General features: G+C 43.2%; 9 protein-coding genes across 9 annotated transcripts; 5 read left to right on the top strand and 4 right to left on the bottom strand.

Annotated features, from left to right (window-relative positions):
* The first annotated feature begins 247 nt into the window (after positions 1 to 247).
* On the top strand, positions 248 to 1,751 carry V1514DRAFT_327915 (uncharacterized protein). The gene is made up of 2 exons (XM_066927072.1): positions 248 to 531; positions 711 to 1,751. The coding sequence occupies exons 1-2, from the start codon at positions 394 to 396 to the stop codon at positions 1,341 to 1,343; spliced, it is 771 nt and encodes a 256-aa protein (XP_066784593.1). The 5' UTR covers positions 248 to 393; the 3' UTR covers positions 1,344 to 1,751.
* Positions 1,752 to 2,098: 347 nt separating this feature from the next.
* V1514DRAFT_262719 (cAMP phosphodiesterases class-II-domain-containing protein) lies at positions 2,099 to 3,043 on the bottom strand (the record flags this gene model as incomplete). The annotated part of the gene is made up of 1 exon (XM_066924776.1): positions 2,099 to 3,043. A coding segment is annotated over one exon (945 nt), but the record flags the coding sequence as incomplete, so codon positions are not given.
* Positions 3,044 to 4,234: 1,191 nt separating this feature from the next.
* V1514DRAFT_327909 (uncharacterized protein) lies at positions 4,235 to 5,224 on the top strand. Its single transcript, XM_066927071.1, has 4 exons — positions 4,235 to 4,414; positions 4,569 to 4,797; positions 4,892 to 4,948; positions 5,015 to 5,224. Exons 1-4 carry the CDS (start codon positions 4,401 to 4,403, stop codon positions 5,162 to 5,164), a joined length of 450 nt encoding a protein of 149 aa, XP_066784591.1. The 5' UTR covers positions 4,235 to 4,400; the 3' UTR covers positions 5,165 to 5,224.
* V1514DRAFT_327906 (WD40-repeat-containing domain protein) lies at positions 5,154 to 6,826 on the bottom strand. The gene is made up of 3 exons (XM_066927070.1): positions 6,490 to 6,826; positions 6,325 to 6,429; positions 5,154 to 6,263 (listed from the first exon to the last, which is right to left on the bottom strand). Exons 1-3 carry the CDS (start codon positions 6,775 to 6,777, stop codon positions 5,268 to 5,270), a joined length of 1,389 nt encoding a protein of 462 aa, XP_066784590.1. The 5' UTR covers positions 6,778 to 6,826; the 3' UTR covers positions 5,154 to 5,267.
* Positions 6,827 to 7,144: 318 nt separating this feature from the next.
* On the top strand, positions 7,145 to 9,404 carry V1514DRAFT_327904 (kinase-like domain-containing protein). The gene has a single exon (XM_066927069.1). It carries the CDS (start codon positions 7,388 to 7,390, stop codon positions 9,149 to 9,151), a length of 1,764 nt encoding a protein of 587 aa, XP_066784589.1. The 5' UTR covers positions 7,145 to 7,387; the 3' UTR covers positions 9,152 to 9,404.
* Positions 9,405 to 10,397: 993 nt separating this feature from the next.
* Positions 10,398 to 13,533, bottom strand: V1514DRAFT_14690 (uncharacterized protein). Its single transcript, XM_066924491.1, has 2 exons — positions 11,800 to 13,533; positions 10,398 to 11,724 (listed from the first exon to the last, which is right to left on the bottom strand). Exons 1-2 carry the CDS (start codon positions 13,121 to 13,123, stop codon positions 10,574 to 10,576), a joined length of 2,475 nt encoding a protein of 824 aa, XP_066784588.1. The 5' UTR covers positions 13,124 to 13,533; the 3' UTR covers positions 10,398 to 10,573.
* A 236-nt stretch (positions 13,534 to 13,769) lies between these two features.
* On the top strand, positions 13,770 to 15,528 carry V1514DRAFT_327899 (uncharacterized protein). Its single transcript, XM_066927068.1, has 5 exons — positions 13,770 to 14,453; positions 14,517 to 14,967; positions 15,025 to 15,118; positions 15,206 to 15,358; positions 15,415 to 15,528. Exons 1-4 carry the CDS (start codon positions 13,892 to 13,894, stop codon positions 15,308 to 15,310), a joined length of 1,212 nt encoding a protein of 403 aa, XP_066784587.1. The 5' UTR covers positions 13,770 to 13,891; the 3' UTR covers positions 15,311 to 15,358; positions 15,415 to 15,528.
* Positions 15,501 to 16,627, top strand: V1514DRAFT_327896 (ribosomal protein S8e/ribosomal biogenesis NSA2). The gene is made up of 3 exons (XM_066927067.1): positions 15,501 to 15,560; positions 15,640 to 15,707; positions 15,767 to 16,627. The coding sequence occupies exons 1-3, from the start codon at positions 15,558 to 15,560 to the stop codon at positions 16,476 to 16,478; spliced, it is 783 nt and encodes a 260-aa protein (XP_066784586.1). The 5' UTR covers positions 15,501 to 15,557; the 3' UTR covers positions 16,479 to 16,627.
* On the bottom strand, positions 16,594 to 18,454 carry V1514DRAFT_327895 (Cys/Met metabolism PLP-dependent enzyme-domain-containing protein). Its single transcript, XM_066927066.1, has 4 exons — positions 18,191 to 18,454; positions 18,078 to 18,132; positions 17,813 to 17,988; positions 16,594 to 17,759 (listed from the first exon to the last, which is right to left on the bottom strand). The coding sequence occupies exons 1-4, from the start codon at positions 18,229 to 18,231 to the stop codon at positions 16,730 to 16,732; spliced, it is 1,302 nt and encodes a 433-aa protein (XP_066784585.1). The 5' UTR covers positions 18,232 to 18,454; the 3' UTR covers positions 16,594 to 16,729.
* Positions 18,455 to 18,457: the final 3 nt, after the last annotated feature.

The raw sequence follows: 18,457 nt of genomic DNA, 5'->3' as shown, positions 1-18,457 counted from the left end.
CGAAGCCAAAGTGGAAAACTTTCAGAAAGTGGCGCAGGATGTCATTGGAGATTTTTGAAGATCAATTATCGAAAGGCAATCTCAAGTTTATACAATGATATCTGGGTTCTCGTGAGATGTATGGAGTCTTGCTGGAGAAGATAAGAGCCGTTCAAAGGGGTAGGTATCGACATTCTGCGACAATGTTTTATATTAATAATTTACGTAGTAATTTGTGTCGAGAATTTAAGATTATTTAGTTTTGCAAAAAACGTCACGTGGATGTCACTATCAGCGCTTTCTTTAAGCGCATTAAGCGGTGTTGCGGGTGTCCCGACAATGCCGAGCGGTTTCACCATCAATTCAACATTTTGTTTACTTTGATCAATCATTATTTAAGATGATTGTATAAAAATGGCACGATTGTCAAACTTCCCGGTCGTGTTGATTTTTCGATCTGTGCAAGCATTGCTGGCCATTATCGAGCTCGGCATTTCATCCTGGCTCGTGAATCATTATTATCATGCCGTGTTTGGGTTTTATTTATTTCTTGTACAGTTTGTCCAATTTTTTTTTATCTTTTTATTTTTTTATTTTTTTTTTAAAATAGTTATATATATTTATAAATACACATGTATTCATTTATATACTTTCAAATATATAATATTGACTCTTGGATCGTGCCGTGTTGTGCTAACCACGAATGGGTAATACTTTTTCATCTGATATAGTCCTTAATCACGTTGATCGCATTGGCCTACCAAGTGCTCGGTCCCACGTTCTTCCCCAATTTTCATAATCCGGTTATTGTGTTGACCATCGAATCAATCCTGACCATTTTTTGGTTCTCCGGGTTCGTTTCCCTGGCAGCAGAATATTATCATGGCCTTAAATGTGCCATTGATGACACGACAATGACTTCACCTTGGTCAGCGTCATGCAGTGCAATCAATTCACATGCTCGCGCGGCAACATGGTTTGCCTTTTTCGCGACTGTCGCGTTCGGCATCACACTCGCGTTCGTCATCCGTGCGTTCGTGTCGTCCAACAGGCGAGACATTGCTTCCGATTCTGCATTCAACATTGGCCCATTCAATTACAACAATAACAACAACAATAATAACAACAAGAACAACAATACCATTACCTCGTCCTCTGGGCAAGGTGTAGAATTAACTGAAGATCCGTTTAGTGCCAGGGATTATGATTCCGCGGTTGATGGCGGCGGTGACAGTTATGGCCGGGACTATTTTGCTCGGTATGATGATCGTGGTAACGCATCATATGAAAACCCTTACGGCAGTCATGACGATGTTCGTAAGTCATCATTCTCGCAAGCTGCTGCTAACCCATTCGCTGGTTAAAGCTTAAAATAGTACAAAATTTTCAGTTTAATTCGCTTTAAATATGCTTTATTTGAAATGTAAAAATTAAATTATTTATACTTTATAATTACAATAACTATACTATATACCTTTTTGTACTACTATATAATCAAGCTCTGGCCCGTGCGGGCAATCACAAATTTCAAGCCTGACAATTCGTCCTCGTTTATCAACAAGTCTTCCAATTCGTTCAAAATCAAGTTCTCGATCGTTCGTTCGGCCTGCCGTTCCGGATTGCCGAACGGTTCTTCTTCAATCACTAGTTTGATGTGCGTGATCACGACCGTCAACCCGGACAACGGGCCGGCACGGTATGCTGCACCGCCGGGGCCGGGCCCGCCGCCGCCGCCAAGTTGTCGTTGTTGAGATGCGGCCGCAGTTTGCGACACAAACACGATGGAGTCGTCACTAAGAACGTGGGTCGACCCTGTCGATGTTACTGATGCCACGCTGGCGGTCGACCCCTTGCGGGATGACGTCGGCGAATACGGCACCAGCCGGCGGTGCAACGGATGGTGATGATGTACGTGCGGGTGCGGGTTCAGCCAGTATGGATGATGCAGGCCCATCATCGCAGCCGTTGCAGTCGTAGTAGAAGCAGCACCAGCAGTAGAGGCAACTGTATCACCAAAAAATGAAAAATTTGCAAAACTCGGTGTCGATGAAGGCACTAATTTTGGTTGCGGTGGTGGTGGTGGTGGTGGTACCGCCCGTTCGATTGGGCACCGCAACAAGCTGGCAAACGTCTTGAGTTCTTGAATCAGATATGGTGGTGACAAATGTCCAAATAATGAATGCTCAGGTTGGATCGAGCTGTACGAGCACTCAATAAATATGGCTGCCAACTTGTTGCGGCCAAACTTGCTGGCTGCAGCCACCCATACTTGCTTGTTTTTCGGCCGCACCGATACCGTGTCTGGTTCAACATCACCAAATACAAGAATCTCCTTACCCGTGGCCCGATCACGAATGAAAAACGCGGTTGAATCATACGCGTTCACGGTTGCGGACTCGCCACTGCTTGCGCCGACATGCACGCATCCGTGTGAGATGGCGAACGCTCGCATGTCCACGCCGTTCGCGATCGGTTCATAACCTTCGTCTAGTTTCTCATCCGAAATTTCCACCACGTCATCGTCGTCGTCATCGGCTTCCTCATCCGCTTCAACATTTTTTTCGGGGTCCTGTTCCTGTTCCGCACTTTCATCAACATGCAACCGGCGCAATCTCACCAAACCAATCGAATTCTCGCCTTCGTCACTCAAATTCGGCCAAATCACGTTATTAAACAAATGCGTCTTGATGTTATCGATCACGCGAGGAATTCCGGCAAGGACTTTGGGCCGATCCGGCGTGAAGCATGATGAATTGAGCACGAACCCGGACACATGATCCAGATGCGCATGCGTGATGCACACGGCAGACACCAATTCTCGAACCACATGGGCCGCATTGGCCAGCGGTGAATTAAACGGCATTGTGCCCGTGCCCAATTTTTGCGGCCCAAGTGATGGCGGGCAAAAATTTAACGACGTGCCCTGAGGACGCAACGCGTACAAGATGCCGGACATAAACGTGCCGGCATCAATGGCCATGATCGAGTCCCGGTCCCATGGTTCCGTGAACGACTTGATAAGGTATCCCGACACGCCAAATTCTAATGGTCCGCCACATGTGCCCTGTTGATAGTTTTTTCAAACCAAAAATTGTATTGTTAACTCTTTGCCGTTCGTCCATTAATTTTTTTTTTTCTTTGCATGCGTTTTTTTTTAAAAAAATACTTACGAGAACGACGACTTCAAACGATGGCACCTCCGCAGCATGTATGGATAATTGTTGCGCATGATCATCATGATTAATTAAGGATGCCGACTGAGAAGTGGCAGTGGCAGTAACAGTAGCAAGAGCTCCAGCATCAGGTTCAAATGTAGCCTGTGCCTGAGCCTGGTCTCCGGGACCGTAAAATGAAAACCCGTGAATGCTCACTTTGAAACCTGGCCCGGGGGGGTGGTACGATAGCGTATCACCTTGACTTCAGATTTCCGCCCAATTGATCGTCTGCAACCTCAATAATACTGAGGTGTAATAATTAAAATACAATACGGAAATACGGGAAAGAAAATTGGAAACCCTGTATATTAAAAGAAAAAAAACACAAATTGATTTTATAAAAAGAAAAGTGGGGCGGGGACAGTTGAATAAAAGTAATAAGCCAAAATGGTATCCTCTTCGCACGACAAAGTCCAAACCATTACCTCTCCCGCAAACGGGGAGTTTTTTATTGAAAAGTTATTTATTTATTTTGTTTGCAAAAGACAAAAAAAATTCAATCAATAAACAACCTGGTTTGCTATTCGATTGGGGGAAAAGGGCAGAGCAAAAAAAAGAGAAAATGTGTACGTGCAGGAGCGGATTAACCTCTCCGCACTCTCTCACATTGAAGTTTCGCAGGGGAAAGGGAGAGGGGGAAGAAGCGTTTCAAGATTTAAAAATCAATGCGAAATCATTTGCTAAATCATTGGGAGTTCTTATGCTCAATTGCATAATTTGCATTAAATTATGCCGTGTTTAAAGATGGTATCAAGGTACATATAAATTTTGTTTGTAGCCTACATAGCAATTGCAAAGGGGTCGGGTTGCCAGTCATATTCAGCAGTGTTTTTTTCTTCAAATATATATGCTTCTATGGGCCCAATGGCCCATTGTACCATAACATTAATACGAAATAGCTCACGTTTCAGACGGTAAATATACTGTATTTAATTAATCCCCGGTAACTTCAAACCGATATGTAAAATTGACTGATTACCCGGTTCAAGTAAAATGAACAACTATGTTAGTTACCGACTGATATGCCATCCAACGTGCAACCATTTATCAATTGTTCAATGAATTGGTCTTACAGAACTTGAAACTTTATAGTTTTTCTATTTTTTTTTTTTTTCAAATAGCACAATTGCCAGCAAAAGTTTAAAGAGAATTTGCTACATAGATAACAAAAGGCAAGGGAAACTTCTGGGAGGGCGCGAGGTCGCAATGAGTTCATCAAGGTATTATTAAACAATGAGGACGATAACATCGCCAATGCTCATGCGTGCCATTTTAAAAAAACTTATTTTTTTTACTTTATTTAAAGATTAAAGCTTCTTAATATTTGCTAACACTTGTAATGTTTTGAAATTTTTTTTTTTCCCCTTTGTTTAGGTTCACAAGCACGCTTCACCAGCGAGGAGATGCCCGCACGCAATTATTCGACGGCTACGATTCATCGTCCCGGCCGTCGTCACCTGCGGCCGGCTCCGGCGTGGCAGGATTTAGAACCGCCACGCCGAATAACCGGGGCCAATATAGTGACTCGGTCATGAGTGGGTTGGAATCTCAGAATGATAACGAGCTGGAAGGCCTGACCGCACGGGTCAAGTTATTAAAAGACGTAGGTGGATTAATATTATTGTTATTATCAATCATGATTATCTTTCGATATTGTTTTGTCTAACCACAATGTCAATTTGGAACGAATAAATTAGATTACGACAAAGATTGGAGAAGAAGTTAGAGATTCAACCAAGTTAATGGGCAGCTTGGTATGTACTTTATTTTTTTTTTTTCAATTGAATTTGAAATATATAAGTTAACACGAAATGCTTTAGGAAAATGGGTTTGACAGTACGCGGGTCAGACTAAAAGGCACGTACAACCGTATGATTCGAATGGCTGAGCGTTCCGGTGTTGGTTGGCAAGCATGGCTCGGGTTTTTCTTATTTGTAGTTTTAATTTTTTTCCTGGTGCGGATATTTTAATGTAATAATTCATCTAAATATATCTATATACAGATATAGCTATTATAATTAACTAGTATACATTAAATTATACAGTAACAAACTATATCCATAGCAATCGTAGTTATGTAGTAGGACCTTTATGATATACATCTTCAAACGTTTCTTGATCTCCAGGTCTGGCTCGACACCAAAACCGCATGAACCGGTCATTCGAGCCGGTACAAAGAACATGACCCATGGGATGGAATTCCATTGACCAAATCGCACTCTCATGAGCGTACGGAATTGTTTGGTAAGGTTGAACCTGCACGACCGTGGAAGAAGATGTGGCAGTGACCGGTGTTGAAGAAAACGGCGCATCCGCCGCGATAGCTGTCGACGATGACGAAGTGATGGCCGACCCTGCCTGGGAAGAGTCCAAAAGATAATAATTAACGGCACCATCGGCGTCGCCGGTGACAATGAGCGAATCATGAATAGGATGCCACGTCAATGTCGTGATATCCGCCTTGCCGGTTTTTAAAACCGCCACGTCACGCATCATGCGGATGTCAAATATCCGCGTCGACTGATCCCGTGACGACGTAGCCAGCAGGTCACCCCTCGTGGGTTGAAACTGTGCTCGCGTGATGGTGTTGTTGTGCCGGTGCAACGTGGTCAGGCACTTGCCCGACCTAGGGTCCCATAACTTGACCAAATTATCCTTCGATCCGGACACGATCAAGCCCTTTGAAGGATGCCAATGCACGCACTTGACATCCCATCCGTGGCCTTGCAACGTACACTCGACCTCGCCTTCATTAAAATTCCAAATCTTGAGCGTGCTGTCATCACTCGCGGTCACGAACTTGCCGTCACCGGGAGCAAACGACAGATCACGCACGGCTTCCCTGTGGGCCGCGATCGCCTTCACGTTGTTCATGTTGGGTTGCCAATACTTGACCACGCCCTCGTGATCACCCGATACAAACCAATCGCCATTATGTGACCATTCGCCAGCCCGGATGGCCTGATCATGTGCCTGCATGATGGTCTCGAAATTAAACGACATGCCGTTCCATAATGTAAACTCGCCAATCGTGCTGGCTCCTAACAACCGCCTGCCATCTGGCGTCCACTGCAACCAACAACACATAAGCCATCTATGCCACCTGATTAAATTTGAACTTTCAACTTACGCGGACCAAATTCACCGGATGCCTAATCTTGTTCACACTCGAATGCACAAATTTTGCAGTGGTGCTCGTTATAGGGTTGCTCGTATACGCATGAGGTGGAAGAACCTATCATAAAAAAAAATCAATTAACAAAAATAGTAAAAAAAAATTATCATAACCGCGTACGTCGATAATATAACTCTTGCTCGGCCGAATCACGCCAGGACTTGAACCATAAGCAGCAATCGCACGGCGATGTTTCCACCTAGCAACCGTGCCTGTGTAGTCCACTGTTCTGCGCGTACCTGTCCGCCGTTGCTGCTGTTGCTGCTGTTGTTGATCGTCATCGTCGTAATTTGACTGCTGTTGTTGTTGTTGCTGTTGTTGTTGCTGTTGCTGCCATGGTGACAGACCACCTACACCTATTCGCTGTCGCTTATAAGAGGAGTACTCGTCCGTGCGTGTATATGACATTTGCAGCCGGCAGGTTCGAGCAAACGTGTCCTGACGAATTGATGGCACCTGGAAAATGCAAACTCAAACTATTAACGTGAAAGCAATAATAAGATCAATAAATTCCAACACCCCGTGCAAGTCACGTGGGCTGCAAAACAATAATTACGCTCAGCACGTGAGCACACGAGTGACTTGGAATGGCCACAGAAGGCAAGGGAAAAAAAAAAGATCATCTGTGCTGCATTCTCGTTCGGGACTAGTTCAGGGTACCCATTGATTATATATATAACGCGGTACTCAAATCAAACTTTTCCTGCAAAACCTTATCGTGGTGAAAACGTCTTTCGTCCTAAATTGGGATTCGGTTTCAATTCAAAAATGATCCCGTTTCCGAAACCAGCTTTTACAGATGAATATATATATGTCACTGTTTTGCCGTCGTGTGATCTGGTCTGTTTTTCAAATCTTGATCTTATAATTTTGCGTCTTTCGCCTTTGAGGTTTTTTCAGAATTGGGGTTGATCTCGTCACTTGTGTTTCTTATCATATTTATCAATTCTCATAATTTTGCTTACGTCAAAGGGGGGCGAACGCACCCACCAAAAAAAAAAAAAAATTAGTTTGAATCATGATTGCAAACCCTGCCCTTGAGTTTGAAGCTCGCCAACGGATCGGCACCGTGTTGGATTCACGTCTTGAATTAACCGACGTGCTCGGCGTGGGAGCTTACGGCGTCGTGTTCTCTGCGGTTGACGTGGCATCCGCCGTGCCGTACGCGGTCAAGGCCATGTTGAGGAATCAGCAATCGGGACAACCTTTTACACAGCCCATGCCTAACGACGACACGCTTGATCGTGAGACTGCGTTGCTCAGTCTCGTGCATTCACATCCCAACATTGTGTCCGTGCTGCAAGTTTTGGATTTGGCTGATGGCTTGTACGTCGTGATGGAATACTGCCCCGAAGGTGATCTGTTTTCCAACATCACAGAAAAGAAGCTTTATGTTGGTAACGATCATCTGGCCACTCATGTGTTTTTGCAAATAGTGGATGCCGTATGGTACTGTCATTCGGTTGGCGTGTGTCATCGGGACTTGAAACCGGAGAACGTGCTCGTGTGCACGAACGGTCGCGAAGTCAAGCTTTCCGATTTCGGCCTGGCCACGACCGATCCAATATCGTATGATTTCGGTTGCGGATCATCTTTTTACATGTCACCGGAATGCCTGACAAAATCAATTACTGGCTATGATCCGGTCCCGAACGACGTTTGGGCGCTGGGCGTGATTCTCGTGAACCTTACCTGCGGCCAAAATCCATGGAAGATGGCATCTGCATCCGACGCGTCGTTTCAGGCCTTTTTAAGGTCACCCAAATACTTGCAACGCATCTTGCCCGTGTCCGATGAGTTGAACTTGCTGCTCAACCGCATGTTCGACATTGACCCGGCCCGTCGCATCACGATCCCGGAAATCGTGGCTTCCATGTCTAGCATCGGCAGGCTGACAGTGTCGACCGAAGAACACAACTACCGGGTCAAGGCCATGCAGGCAGGCTTTGCCGCTACTTCTTCTGCTCCCACCACGAACTCCACAGTTGCTACTGCCGTTCCGGTGACCCCGCCGCCACGACCGCCGCGCACGTTTATTGACAAGGCGAAGGGCATTCTTACTCCACTCACTCCGTCTGTACCAACGCATGTGTCTTGTTCGTTATCGTTTTCATCATCATCATCATCCTCATCATCAACAACATCTGCGGCAGCATCGCTATCGTCATCACCCATTACTCCGCATAGTGTCAACAATCCGTTTAGAAACAGGGCCGACGTGAATGATGGATTAGGCATTAAATTTCTTGACGCATCCATGCGATTCCAGCAAATGATTTGGGGTCCCCCGTCACAACAGAGGCTGCACAATCACCAGCACCAACAGGGTCGACCGATTTCGGGATCATCTTTTTCGTCCACTGGATCATGGGCTAACTCTTCATCACCGGCGACATCGTCACCAAGCACGTTGTACTCCGATTTGATTGATCTTAACGAAGCCAAATTGGAATTATTGCCCGCATTCCCAGGTCTCGATCATGATGCTAATATCGAGCCTGAAAGGAAGCAGCAAGACATTGCCAGGGACGAACTGTACGATGCGGCATTCACGCCGGCTTCGCAGCAACGGCAAACACAACCTGTTGGTTCAAACTTATTATCGTCACCATCTAAATGGTCAGCGGGCACGCGAAGGTTTTCAATGTCCAAAATGCTTTCATCAGCCAAATCACGACGACGTTCGGTTGCATCTTCATCTTCAGTTTCTTCTTCCTCGCGTCAGGATCATGGTCAGTGTCATAATCATGTTGATCCGCGGGTTCAGATGCCGTTATTTTAGAATTATTATTTTGTAACTATTTTTTTTTGTTGCTTACGATTTTACGATTATTTATTGGATATAGGAACGGTTAGGCATATGGGTTTATTTTTTTTTTTTTTTTTTTATTACAAATTTCTTAATTATATAATAAATTTTAACGACAAAATTTTAAAATGTATTTATCGTCATACTGGAGATTTTATTTGCATAATTCTTTGGTCATTTATTTTTTCGACAAAGTATTATATAATATAAACAAATCTATGTTTGCAAAAATAAAATTTAATTTTCTACAAAAACGGCTGTAGCCCCTGAAGTCTATTTTCTATATACGGGAGGTATGTGCAATGCTACTCCAAACCTTTTCTTTTATCTTAACAAAAATGGCCCAAACTTATTTAACTAATACACTGCCCTCCCTCGATTTTCTCAATTGGCCAGAAATCAAGCAAAAAAAAGACAACCAAACTTTGCAAGGTGGAACTGTAAAACTATACGAGATTTTTTTTTTTGCATGATTCGTTAATTTTATTTTTGTATTTTTCAAACTTGATTGCTTTTACGATAGAAACGTGATGGTGGGGTGATAACTTTCGAATATGGAAAGTCGCATACGGATTAATTGTAGGACGTGCGTGATATGCAAAAAAAAAAAAAAAAATTGCGTGGTTGAGTGTGCGTAATATGACTTTTTGCCTAAGGCAAAGAAACTGAAAAAATTAAATGAATAGCGTTTGCAAATGCCCGTACCGTGAGCACTGACTGAGCACGCATTGGAAAAGAACAACAAAAAAAAAAAAAAAACTTAAAATAAATATTGAATGACCTGAGAAATGGAAGTCAACTCACATAATTTTTTTTTTTCCACACCTAAAAAAAAGTGGTTGCCAATCTCCCCCGCGCCACACAGACCAACTTTTTTTTTTTCAAACCCCGCCTCGCTCTTTGCTCTCCACATGCACATGTAGTAGTACTTTGCATATCATTTTGGAATTTCATGTTTTCGTTTGGACTTACTTTATACAAATATACTACTACAGGTTGAGAAAACTTGCCTACTTTTGCAAATTTGTTCCTGTTCATAAACATATATACTTAGAGTTACTTCTGATAGCGTGACCTTTCTCAAGTTGAGGAAGTCGGTCTCAACACAGGACGTTGACGGGTTGGGCATGTTTGCCCAGGATTCTTAAAATCCGTACCTTGACAAAGTAAACCATTTTAAAAAAAATACGCCAAATGATTTGAAAAAGGTCTTTTTTTTTTCTTTTTTTAAAACCCCATTTGTTCATTTTTTGGCGCACGTGGTAATAGATTCTTGTTTCTTAATTTTTTTTTAATTCAAACTTTTTCCCATTTGGTCCTTCTTGCACACGGCGTCGAGCCGAAGATAATTCAACAAACAAAAAAAAATAGACGATTTACTACTCATGGTGAAAATTAGCTAACCAAAAAATTCTCAATGCGAAGCAAGCCGTTCGCAAACCCAGCAGCAAGCCAACCCGCAGTCTTTTTTTGCGGATTCCATGCCAAGGAAGACACGCATACTGGTTTAGGTTGTACCGTGAACGATGGCGTGGCCCCGCGTTGCACCGTGGCCGAACTCACGTACCCTTCCACAAACCTGAACCGGTTTTGTGACGATGAGTATTCGAGCTTCATTAATTGCGTCTGCACCCAATTTTTGTAAATCTCCCTGCGATTGATCAGGGCCCTGGCAGCAACATTGCCGATCATGACCACGCCGTCGGAACTGCCCACCAACGTGAACGGATGACAATCCGTTGTGGCGATCGTCATGATGGATGCCTCGTGCTTGGAAAACATAATTTCATGGGTCATGCCTCGAATGGGCAAGATCTTAGTCGATGACAAGTCATCCGGCATGATTATAGAGTTCACATGCCTGGAGTACTTGGCAACTGACGCAAACCCCTTGTTCCTACTCGATTGCGATAAGCACGTCGTCACGTCCCTGGTATCAATGATCTTGGTATTCCCGTCCACAGCCGTGGTCACGACTGTCCATTCATTACCCGCGCCCACATGCGTGATCGACAATATTGTCGACCTATGTAATGGGTAAGTAATCGACGGCACCGGTCGTTCAACGTTGTCATCGCCATCGTCTACACTGCCGCCCTCATCATCATTTGCTAAATCCAAGTCAAATATGGCAATAAACCCGTTGGAGCATCCCACCGCGACTCGGGTGGCCCCAGTCCAAGTATGACAAGTTATCAGCATTTTCGGTAGCGAAATCATTCGGGCAGGCTTGTCGATCCGTATATATTCCACATCGTTACCGTGATTAACCGGAATTTCCACGACACGAACAATGCCATCTTGGAAACTAGCCGACAGATATCCGAGCACGGAATCATTATTGGTAACCTCAACCGGAGCCCAAGAAACATTCCAAGCCGTGCCCCATTCATGAAGAATGCACAATATTAATTTCGGCAAATCATTATTATCGTGCAAATTTATTCTCCAAATGCTAATACTCGATGGTGTGCCGCGTTGCTCCATCAACGGAATCTCAAATTCAGAATTGTCTATAACAGTAGATATTGCCAAATATTGATATTCTTACAAAAAATCATAATGTAAGTTTCCGATATTAATTAAAATCGATATTAAAAAAAAATCATATAATCACTTACGTCCAATGGACTTGGGCGCCCATTCAGCACCAGTAATATATTTCCCACAATGTAACAATATTCCATTCCGGTTACCTTCTGTTAACGGTTCTAACCTATGCGATTGTAATGGGAACAAGTCAACAGACTTAATATTATCCTTAGGACCAATATCTAGTCTGATAACAGTGCTTTCCGACGGTAGATGTGGTTTGGCTGCCAAGTCGTCTAGTGGCACAGAAACTTGTCCCTTAAACGGAATCCCTGCTATCTGCTTAATGTTAATCGCATCATCAAGCCTGGCTTCAAACAAAGTCACAAGACTATTGACCCAATTATCTCTTCTTTTCGACGCGTCCAGTATAACATCTGGCCGACTTCCAAAATGGATTTCCATCTGCCTAATGGCAGTCGTGCTCTGGACTAACCTTTTTACCTTTGTATTTGGCTTGCGTTTTTTAATTCCATCATCACTAAAGTCATTATCATTCGCGAAATCGTCGTTGACTTGATCTTCAACGTCATAATCTTCCTCAGTTCCATGACCATCATCGCCATTATTTGTTACAACAAAATCATCATCGTCGTCGTCTTGCCTGATGCGTCTTTTTGATGGTGGACGAGGTGCCACCGTACCATCTTTTCTAGGCCGTCCCCTTCCTCTTTTTGCAGGCGTCAATATCTCTTTGTGATTGTCTGCATGAAACTCATCGTCGTCCACCGACGTCTGCAATAGTACCGAATAATCAATAGATGCACGGGCCGCTTTACGAATAGGACGTCCAGATTCTGAAACTTGAAGCGGCTCTTCTACCTCATGTTGTTCTGACAATTGTCGTTCCGGCTCTGATTCCGATTCCAATTCCAGAGATCTTGCCGGCTTAGGTTTCGAAGGCGGTCGAGGTCGCGGTCCTGCAGTTGGATCTTTTGGTGGTCGTCCTCGCCTCCTTTTCATTGTCGGCGTTGACTGTCGAGATGAAACATTCTCAATCAATCCCTGTGAAGATTCACTGGGAGGCTGTGGTGGGATTTCGAGAGCAGGCTGTGGTTCCGTAATCAGATTTTTCGACGGCCGCCCGCGTTTCCGTTTTATTGTCGATACGTGTTGTTTAAAAGTGTGACTAATACTGTCGTTGCTAATGTCAACAGCATCATCATCATCATCACCAACATTGCTGCTAACGTTGTTGTTGCTTATCGAAAACACATCTTGAGCGTGTTGTGATTTATTGAAAGTAAGCAGTTGTGCCGCATCAGCATTCGTTGACTGAAGATCTTGTCTATCTTGAAAAATTTGTTCCAATTGCTCAAGATTGTTGCCAACTTTCGAGAGAGGTTCCGTCATTTCAAGGCTAGTTTTGGTGAAGATCAAGATCTATTTTAGTTGTATTGTTGATCTTTAATTGATTTACAAAAGTATTGGTTCGGGTTTAAGGTTTTTTTAAACCTCCCATTTAGCTTAATCTTGCCACTCCACCTTCATGACATGCTAACCATTACTATTTATAACTTGACGAAAAGGAAGATTCCTGAAGTTGAATATAGGTATATTCTAACTGTTTTTTTTTGGGAATGCATACCATGAAGTTTATTTTTTTAATACGCTAGCATAATGAATGAATTAGACTTTGCAACATCTGTCGAAACCACACAACCGCAGTTTCGTCGATCTTGCTTGACACTCAACTATTGTAAATGACTTGATCTTACAGGTTTTTATCAAGGCTTTCTTGATTTAATTACAAAGTAAAAAAATGCATTGCGCATGAGTGTGTTCTCGTAGAACATAAGTAAAGGTTCATAGAACGATTGCAATTTCTGATTTAAAAACTTATTAAACAGATACCATTTTTTTTTAATTTTGGCAAGCAGTATTTTTATATGCCACGTATATATCTATGTTTACTTTTTAATTTAAGCCAATGCCATACGGTTCTTGTCGTTCAATTACAGAATAACTTGCGGAACATATAAATGCACATCACCTAATATGGGTTTTAATATTAGTCAGAACCTTAGCTGTCATGCTCTTTAGATTCTGTTTGCAACAGATCAAGGTCCAGCCAAAAGGTTTACGCCCATCTGCATACAAACTAAATTTTTTTTAAATAAAATGCCTAATTCAGTAATTCAAGAAGAAGCCGAGAAGTGTTGGATATGCTTGCTTGAAAGCACGGATGAAGACGAACAGGCCACGAACGATGACTGGCGGCACCCTTGCAAGTGCAACCTGGTTGCCCACGAGCACTGTCTTTTGGAATGGATCGGACCCGAGCGAGCAGGCTTGCCATGTCCGCAATGTGGATTATTTATTGAAGCTGCTGGATCGAAAAATTATTTTCTTCGCTCGCGCAGGAATGTGGAGAACACGTTGGCATCTTACGCTGGCATGCTTGTCGGCGTCGAGGCCGTCAACGTGCTGTTGCGAAGCGTGTATGACTTGTTGTACAGGCAAGGAGCGTGGTCGATTATGTTAACTTGCTCCTTTGAGCAAGCAAGGGGTATTTTACGGCCGGCAGCGCTGCAGGAGGTTGAACGTATGGTGTTGACAAAGCAGGTGCCACAGTTCATGCTACCAGAAGGATGGAAGTCGTGGTATGACATGTCGGTCTTGGCTAACGGCAATGTGAACGTCAGAAACATAATCACTCCTACAGATGTCATTCACGAGCTTAGTATGTTGACTTTTTTTTTTCTTAATTGTGCTGTATTCATTTATTTATCTAATCCGCATCCAGGGAGAGTAGTTCTTGTTCCGACAATACCACTCTCACTATGCTTGTCCAGATCGTCAAGCAGGTTTGCTGACGGATGGCTAGCATTCACTGCGCTATTGACTGCGGATTCTCCCGCGACTCCTGGCTCAGCAGGCTTTAGTATTTGGGGACTTGTAGGCATGCGCATTGTGCATCGGCACTTGCAACGTGGAATCTTGGACCGAATCAAAGCTAAATGGGAAAGAGAAGCCGCCCAAAATGGGGTGGTTTTAAATGTTGATGAAGCAAGAAATAATAATGAAGAACTGCCTGCCGAAAATAATCAGCAACAGCAGCAGCAACAGATCGAACAGGTGGCCGACCGGCAAGGCGGTGTGGCAATTTTCTTACCCTTAGATCGACTGAATTCTAACACGGTCATGAAATTTGGAGGCGCATTAATGCTTCCAGTGCTAAGTTCTGCTACTTCAAGGTTAGCCTTTTATTTTATTTTTTTTTATAAATTTATATTTTCTTTAACCGTTTATAGATTGTTGTCATACATTTTTCCAAAGTTTCGGACGCATGTCCCAGATGCGTTCACAAGAAATGCAATAACTAGTTGCTTAGTAGTTCTAGTCAAGGTGGGAAATTTTTTTTTTTACAAATTTTTTATTTCATTATTTTTTTTTTTACATCACAATATCCCTACTTGTTTCTAATTCCATCAGGACTTGGTCAACCTATATACCGTTTATTTGCGTTGTAAACCAAAACCGCGAAAGATTTTGAATTACGACCCCCACAAACAAGAACAACTGACTCAGTCTCGATAATATAGTGTTAAATTATGGACCTCATTAATATAATTTCGTTCATTTCTTGTATTTAATTTAATTCGTACGCTCATTACGTTCGACAAAATACTGATTGAATTAAGGTTTGGCTCAGCCAAGTGCGCACCCTAACCACACTTTTTGAATGTGGAAACTCCCAACTGAAAAAAAAAACCTCAAAAAAAAAAATCTGCGCCATCGCCATATAGATTATCAATAGGCATAATTAAATAACTATTGTTTAACAATGGTGAGTGCTATATAATTAATTGGGATACGATTATGAACGTTATTTGTTAACAGGAGTTTTATGATTTTTTTTTGTGCAGCCACAAAACGATTATATCGAAGAACATATTAAGAAGCATGGAAGGCGGTTAGATTACGAAGAGCGAAAGTGAGTTTAGCACAATATAACCACAATTTTATTAAAATACTTATAATTGGTTTTTAAAGGCGAAAAAAAGAAGCTCGTGAATCTCATCGCATTTCCAAAGATGCTCAGCGGTTGACTGGTTTCCGGGCCAAGATGTTCGCGAAGAAGCGCCATGCTGAAAAGGTTGAGATGAAGAAGAAATTGAAACAGCATGAGAAGGCAAACGTGAAAAACACGACTTCTACACCAGATGATCCTGATGGATTGCCAGCGTATTTGCTTGATCGTCAGAATACGAATCAGGCCAAGGCGTTATCAACTTCAATTAAGCAAAAGCGGCAGGAGAAGGCGGCCAAGTTTGCCGTGCCGTTACCTAAAGTAAGAGGAATTTCGGAAGAAGAAATGTTCAAGGTTATCAAAACAGGAAAGTCAAAACATAAGAGTTGGAAACGCATGATCACGAAGCACACGTTCGTCGGTGAAGGTTTTACTAGACGCCCGGTTAAATTCGAGCGCATCATTAGGCCATCCGCATTGAGACAAAAGAAAGCCAACGTGACTCATCCAGAACTTGGTGTCACGGTTCACTTACCAATTTTATCTGTGAAAAAGAATCCACAAAATACGCTGTATACTCAGCTCGGTGTTTTGACCAAAGGTACCATTATTGAAGTCAACGTTTCTGAATTGGGACTTGTTACTGCTGGCGGCAAAGTCGTTTGGGGTAAATACGCCCAGATTACTAACGAGCCTGATCGCGATGGCTGCGTTAATGCGATCTTGTTGGTTTAAAGAATAAAAAAGTATCTTAAAATTGTTGTATGGTTGGGGTATAGTGTTTTTTTTTAGTTTGCACAAATAATTGGTCGGGTTTTGGGTTTGTCTGTATCACTGAATAAAACTTTCACAATGTCTAAATAGAAGTTTACTTATTACTGTAACATTATATCAATTGCCTCCCTCCAAAAAAAAAAAAATAAAATAAAATAAAATAAAATAACAAAAGTACCCAGATTCGTTAACCACAATAAACCAATTATCGCTTACTCGGCAGTAGCCTTGACAGCCTTGAAAGCTTGCTCAAAATCGGCAATGATGTCGTCAATAAACTCAGTGCCAACCGAGACACGGATTAGGTCCGGAGTAACACCTGCAGCCTTTTTCTCCTCCTCGGTCAATTGAAGATGAGTGGTAAAGTTTGGAGCAATAACAAGAGTTTTAAGATCACCAACATTAGCCAAGTTTGAAGCCAGCTGGAGCTTGTCGACCACTTGCGCGCCGACATCGGGTCCACCAACGGCACCGAAAGAAAGGACGCCACCGAATCCACGCTTGAGGTACTTCTTGGCCAGTTCATGAGATGGGTGGCTTTCCAGACCAGGATATGACACCCAGGAAACGTATTCTTTTTGAGAATCGAGCCAGCGGGCGAGCGCAAGCGCGTTGTCCACATGTCGGTCAACCCTGAGCGACAAGGTCTCCAGACCTTGAAGAAGAAGAAAAGAAGCAAATGGGTTCAAGCTTGAACCAAGTTCTCTCAAACCTTCAGTTCGCACACGAGCTGCAAAAGCAAGATTGCCAAACGCCTCGGCGTATCTAAGACCGTGATAAGCCTCGGAAGGCTTGGAAAATTGTGGGAACCTTTCCGGGTATTTGCCAAAGTCAAACTTGCCGGAATCAACAACGACACCAGCAATGGTAGTTCCGTGACCGCCAATCCATTTGGTGGCGGAATGGACTACAATATCGGCACCGTGATCGAATGGCCGGACAAGGTATCCACCGGCACCGAACGTGTTGTCAACCACAAACGGAACGCCATGCTTGTGCGCAACCTCGGCGATCTTTTCAAAATCGGGCACATTATATTTCGGATTGCCGATGCTCTCGACATAGATGGCCTTTGTCTTGGAATCGATCAACTTCTCAAAGTCCTCGGCCTTGTCGGAATTGACAAACTTGGTGTGAATTCCAAACCGGGCAAAATAGACCTTGAATTGATTGTAACTGCCACCGTAAAGATACGAAGTGGAAATAATATTATCACCGGCCTCGGCGAGAGCAGTGATGGCACTAACCAAGCATTAATAAAATAAAAATAAACGAATTTAATGGTGTGACATTACAGGAATTGAGCGGCCTGGCCAGACGAAGTTGCAACAGCAGCAACACCACCCTCAAGTGCGGCAATGCGCTTTTCAAACACATCGACCGTGGGGTTGCCAATTCTGGAGTAAATGTTTCCAGCTTCTTGTAAAGCGAAAAGCCTAGCACCATGGGCGGAATCATTAAAAACAAAAGACTATACGAACACAATTAAATTTTCAATTGCCCACCATACACAAACAAAACAAAAAAAAAAAAGAAAAAGAAAAAAAAAGGCAAACATACGGTGGAAGCATAAATTGGTACAGCTCTGGCATTGGTTGCCTTGTCAGGCTCTTGACTGCAGGAATGGCGCCATTAATAGCCTGATCTCAATCAAGATGTCACAGTTTACTTACCCAGCATGAATCTGAAGCGTATCAAAGTGTGATGCAGGCATTGTGACCAAGTAAAAAAAAATAAACAATGACAGGTGAGCAATGAGCAATGAGAAGTGTCAAGTCGTGAACAGGGAAGAAAATTCAGAACTCAAGTGTGGGCGCCCGAGGCAATTTAACGACGTGATTAGGCGCTCACCTGTCTTGATTGCGCCAGAATGGCTACTGTGGTGGAGTCAGGGGTAAGGGCACCGGGTAACTTCTACACGGGCGCGCCCCAGTCGGGGT

The sequence above is a fragment of the Lipomyces japonicus genome (genome assembly GCF_038497905.1).
Source record: "Lipomyces japonicus strain CBS 7319 unplaced genomic scaffold V1514scaffold_10, whole genome shotgun sequence".
Lineage (NCBI taxonomy): Eukaryota > Fungi > Ascomycota > Lipomycetes > Lipomycetales > Lipomycetaceae > Lipomyces > Lipomyces japonicus.
Note: the sequence above shows the minus strand (reverse complement) of the source record. Positions and strands in the feature narration are given on the sequence as shown.

What these genes read in the sequence shown, in the direction of transcription:
- V1514DRAFT_327915 (XM_066927072.1), top strand. Translation starts at nt 394, where the DNA reads ATGGCACGATTGTCAAACTTCCCGGTCGTGTTGATTTTTCGATCTGTG. An exon ending in TTGGGTTTTATTTATTTCTT is followed by an intron (nt 532 to 710) that starts GTACAGTTTGTC and finishes CATCTGATATAG; the next exon opens with TCCTTAATCACGTTGATCGC.
- V1514DRAFT_327909 (XM_066927071.1), top strand. An exon ending in GGGTCAAGTTATTAAAAGAC is followed by an intron (nt 4,798 to 4,891) that starts GTAGGTGGATTA and finishes CGAATAAATTAG; the next exon opens with ATTACGACAAAGATTGGAGA. An exon ending in CCAAGTTAATGGGCAGCTTG is followed by an intron (nt 4,949 to 5,014) that starts GTATGTACTTTA and finishes GAAATGCTTTAG; the next exon opens with GAAAATGGGTTTGACAGTAC.
- V1514DRAFT_327906 (XM_066927070.1), bottom strand. Translation starts at nt 6,777, where the DNA reads ATGTCATATACACGCACGGACGAGTACTCCTCTTATAAGCGACAGCGA. An exon ending in GCAAGAGTTATATTATCGAC is followed by an intron (nt 6,430 to 6,489) that starts GTACGCGGTTAT and finishes TTTTTATGATAG; the next exon opens with GTTCTTCCACCTCATGCGTA. An exon ending in ATCCGGTGAATTTGGTCCGC is followed by an intron (nt 6,264 to 6,324) that starts GTAAGTTGAAAG and finishes TGTTGGTTGCAG; the next exon opens with TGGACGCCAGATGGCAGGCG.
- V1514DRAFT_327904 (XM_066927069.1), top strand. Translation starts at nt 7,388, where the DNA reads ATGATTGCAAACCCTGCCCTTGAGTTTGAAGCTCGCCAACGGATCGGC.
- V1514DRAFT_14690 (XM_066924491.1), bottom strand. Translation starts at nt 13,123, where the DNA reads ATGACGGAACCTCTCTCGAAAGTTGGCAACAATCTTGAGCAATTGGAA. An exon ending in GGCGCCCAAGTCCATTGGAC is followed by an intron (nt 11,725 to 11,799) that starts GTAAGTGATTAT and finishes ATTTTTTGTAAG; the next exon opens with AATATCAATATTTGGCAATA.
- V1514DRAFT_327899 (XM_066927068.1), top strand. Translation starts at nt 13,892, where the DNA reads ATGCCTAATTCAGTAATTCAAGAAGAAGCCGAGAAGTGTTGGATATGC. An exon ending in AGATGTCATTCACGAGCTTA is followed by an intron (nt 14,454 to 14,516) that starts GTATGTTGACTT and finishes ATCCGCATCCAG; the next exon opens with GGAGAGTAGTTCTTGTTCCG. An exon ending in CTAAGTTCTGCTACTTCAAG is followed by an intron (nt 14,968 to 15,024) that starts GTTAGCCTTTTA and finishes AACCGTTTATAG; the next exon opens with ATTGTTGTCATACATTTTTC.
- V1514DRAFT_327896 (XM_066927067.1), top strand. An exon ending in TTAGATTACGAAGAGCGAAA is followed by an intron (nt 15,708 to 15,766) that starts GTGAGTTTAGCA and finishes TGGTTTTTAAAG; the next exon opens with GCGAAAAAAAGAAGCTCGTG.
- V1514DRAFT_327895 (XM_066927066.1), bottom strand. Translation starts at nt 18,231, where the DNA reads ATGCCTGCATCACACTTTGATACGCTTCAGATTCATGCTGG. An exon ending in ACGCTTCAGATTCATGCTGG is followed by an intron (nt 18,133 to 18,190) that starts GTAAGTAAACTG and finishes CCATTCCTGCAG; the next exon opens with TCAAGAGCCTGACAAGGCAA. An exon ending in GGCCAGGCCGCTCAATTCCT is followed by an intron (nt 17,760 to 17,812) that starts GTAATGTCACAC and finishes ATGCTTGGTTAG; the next exon opens with TGCCATCACTGCTCTCGCCG.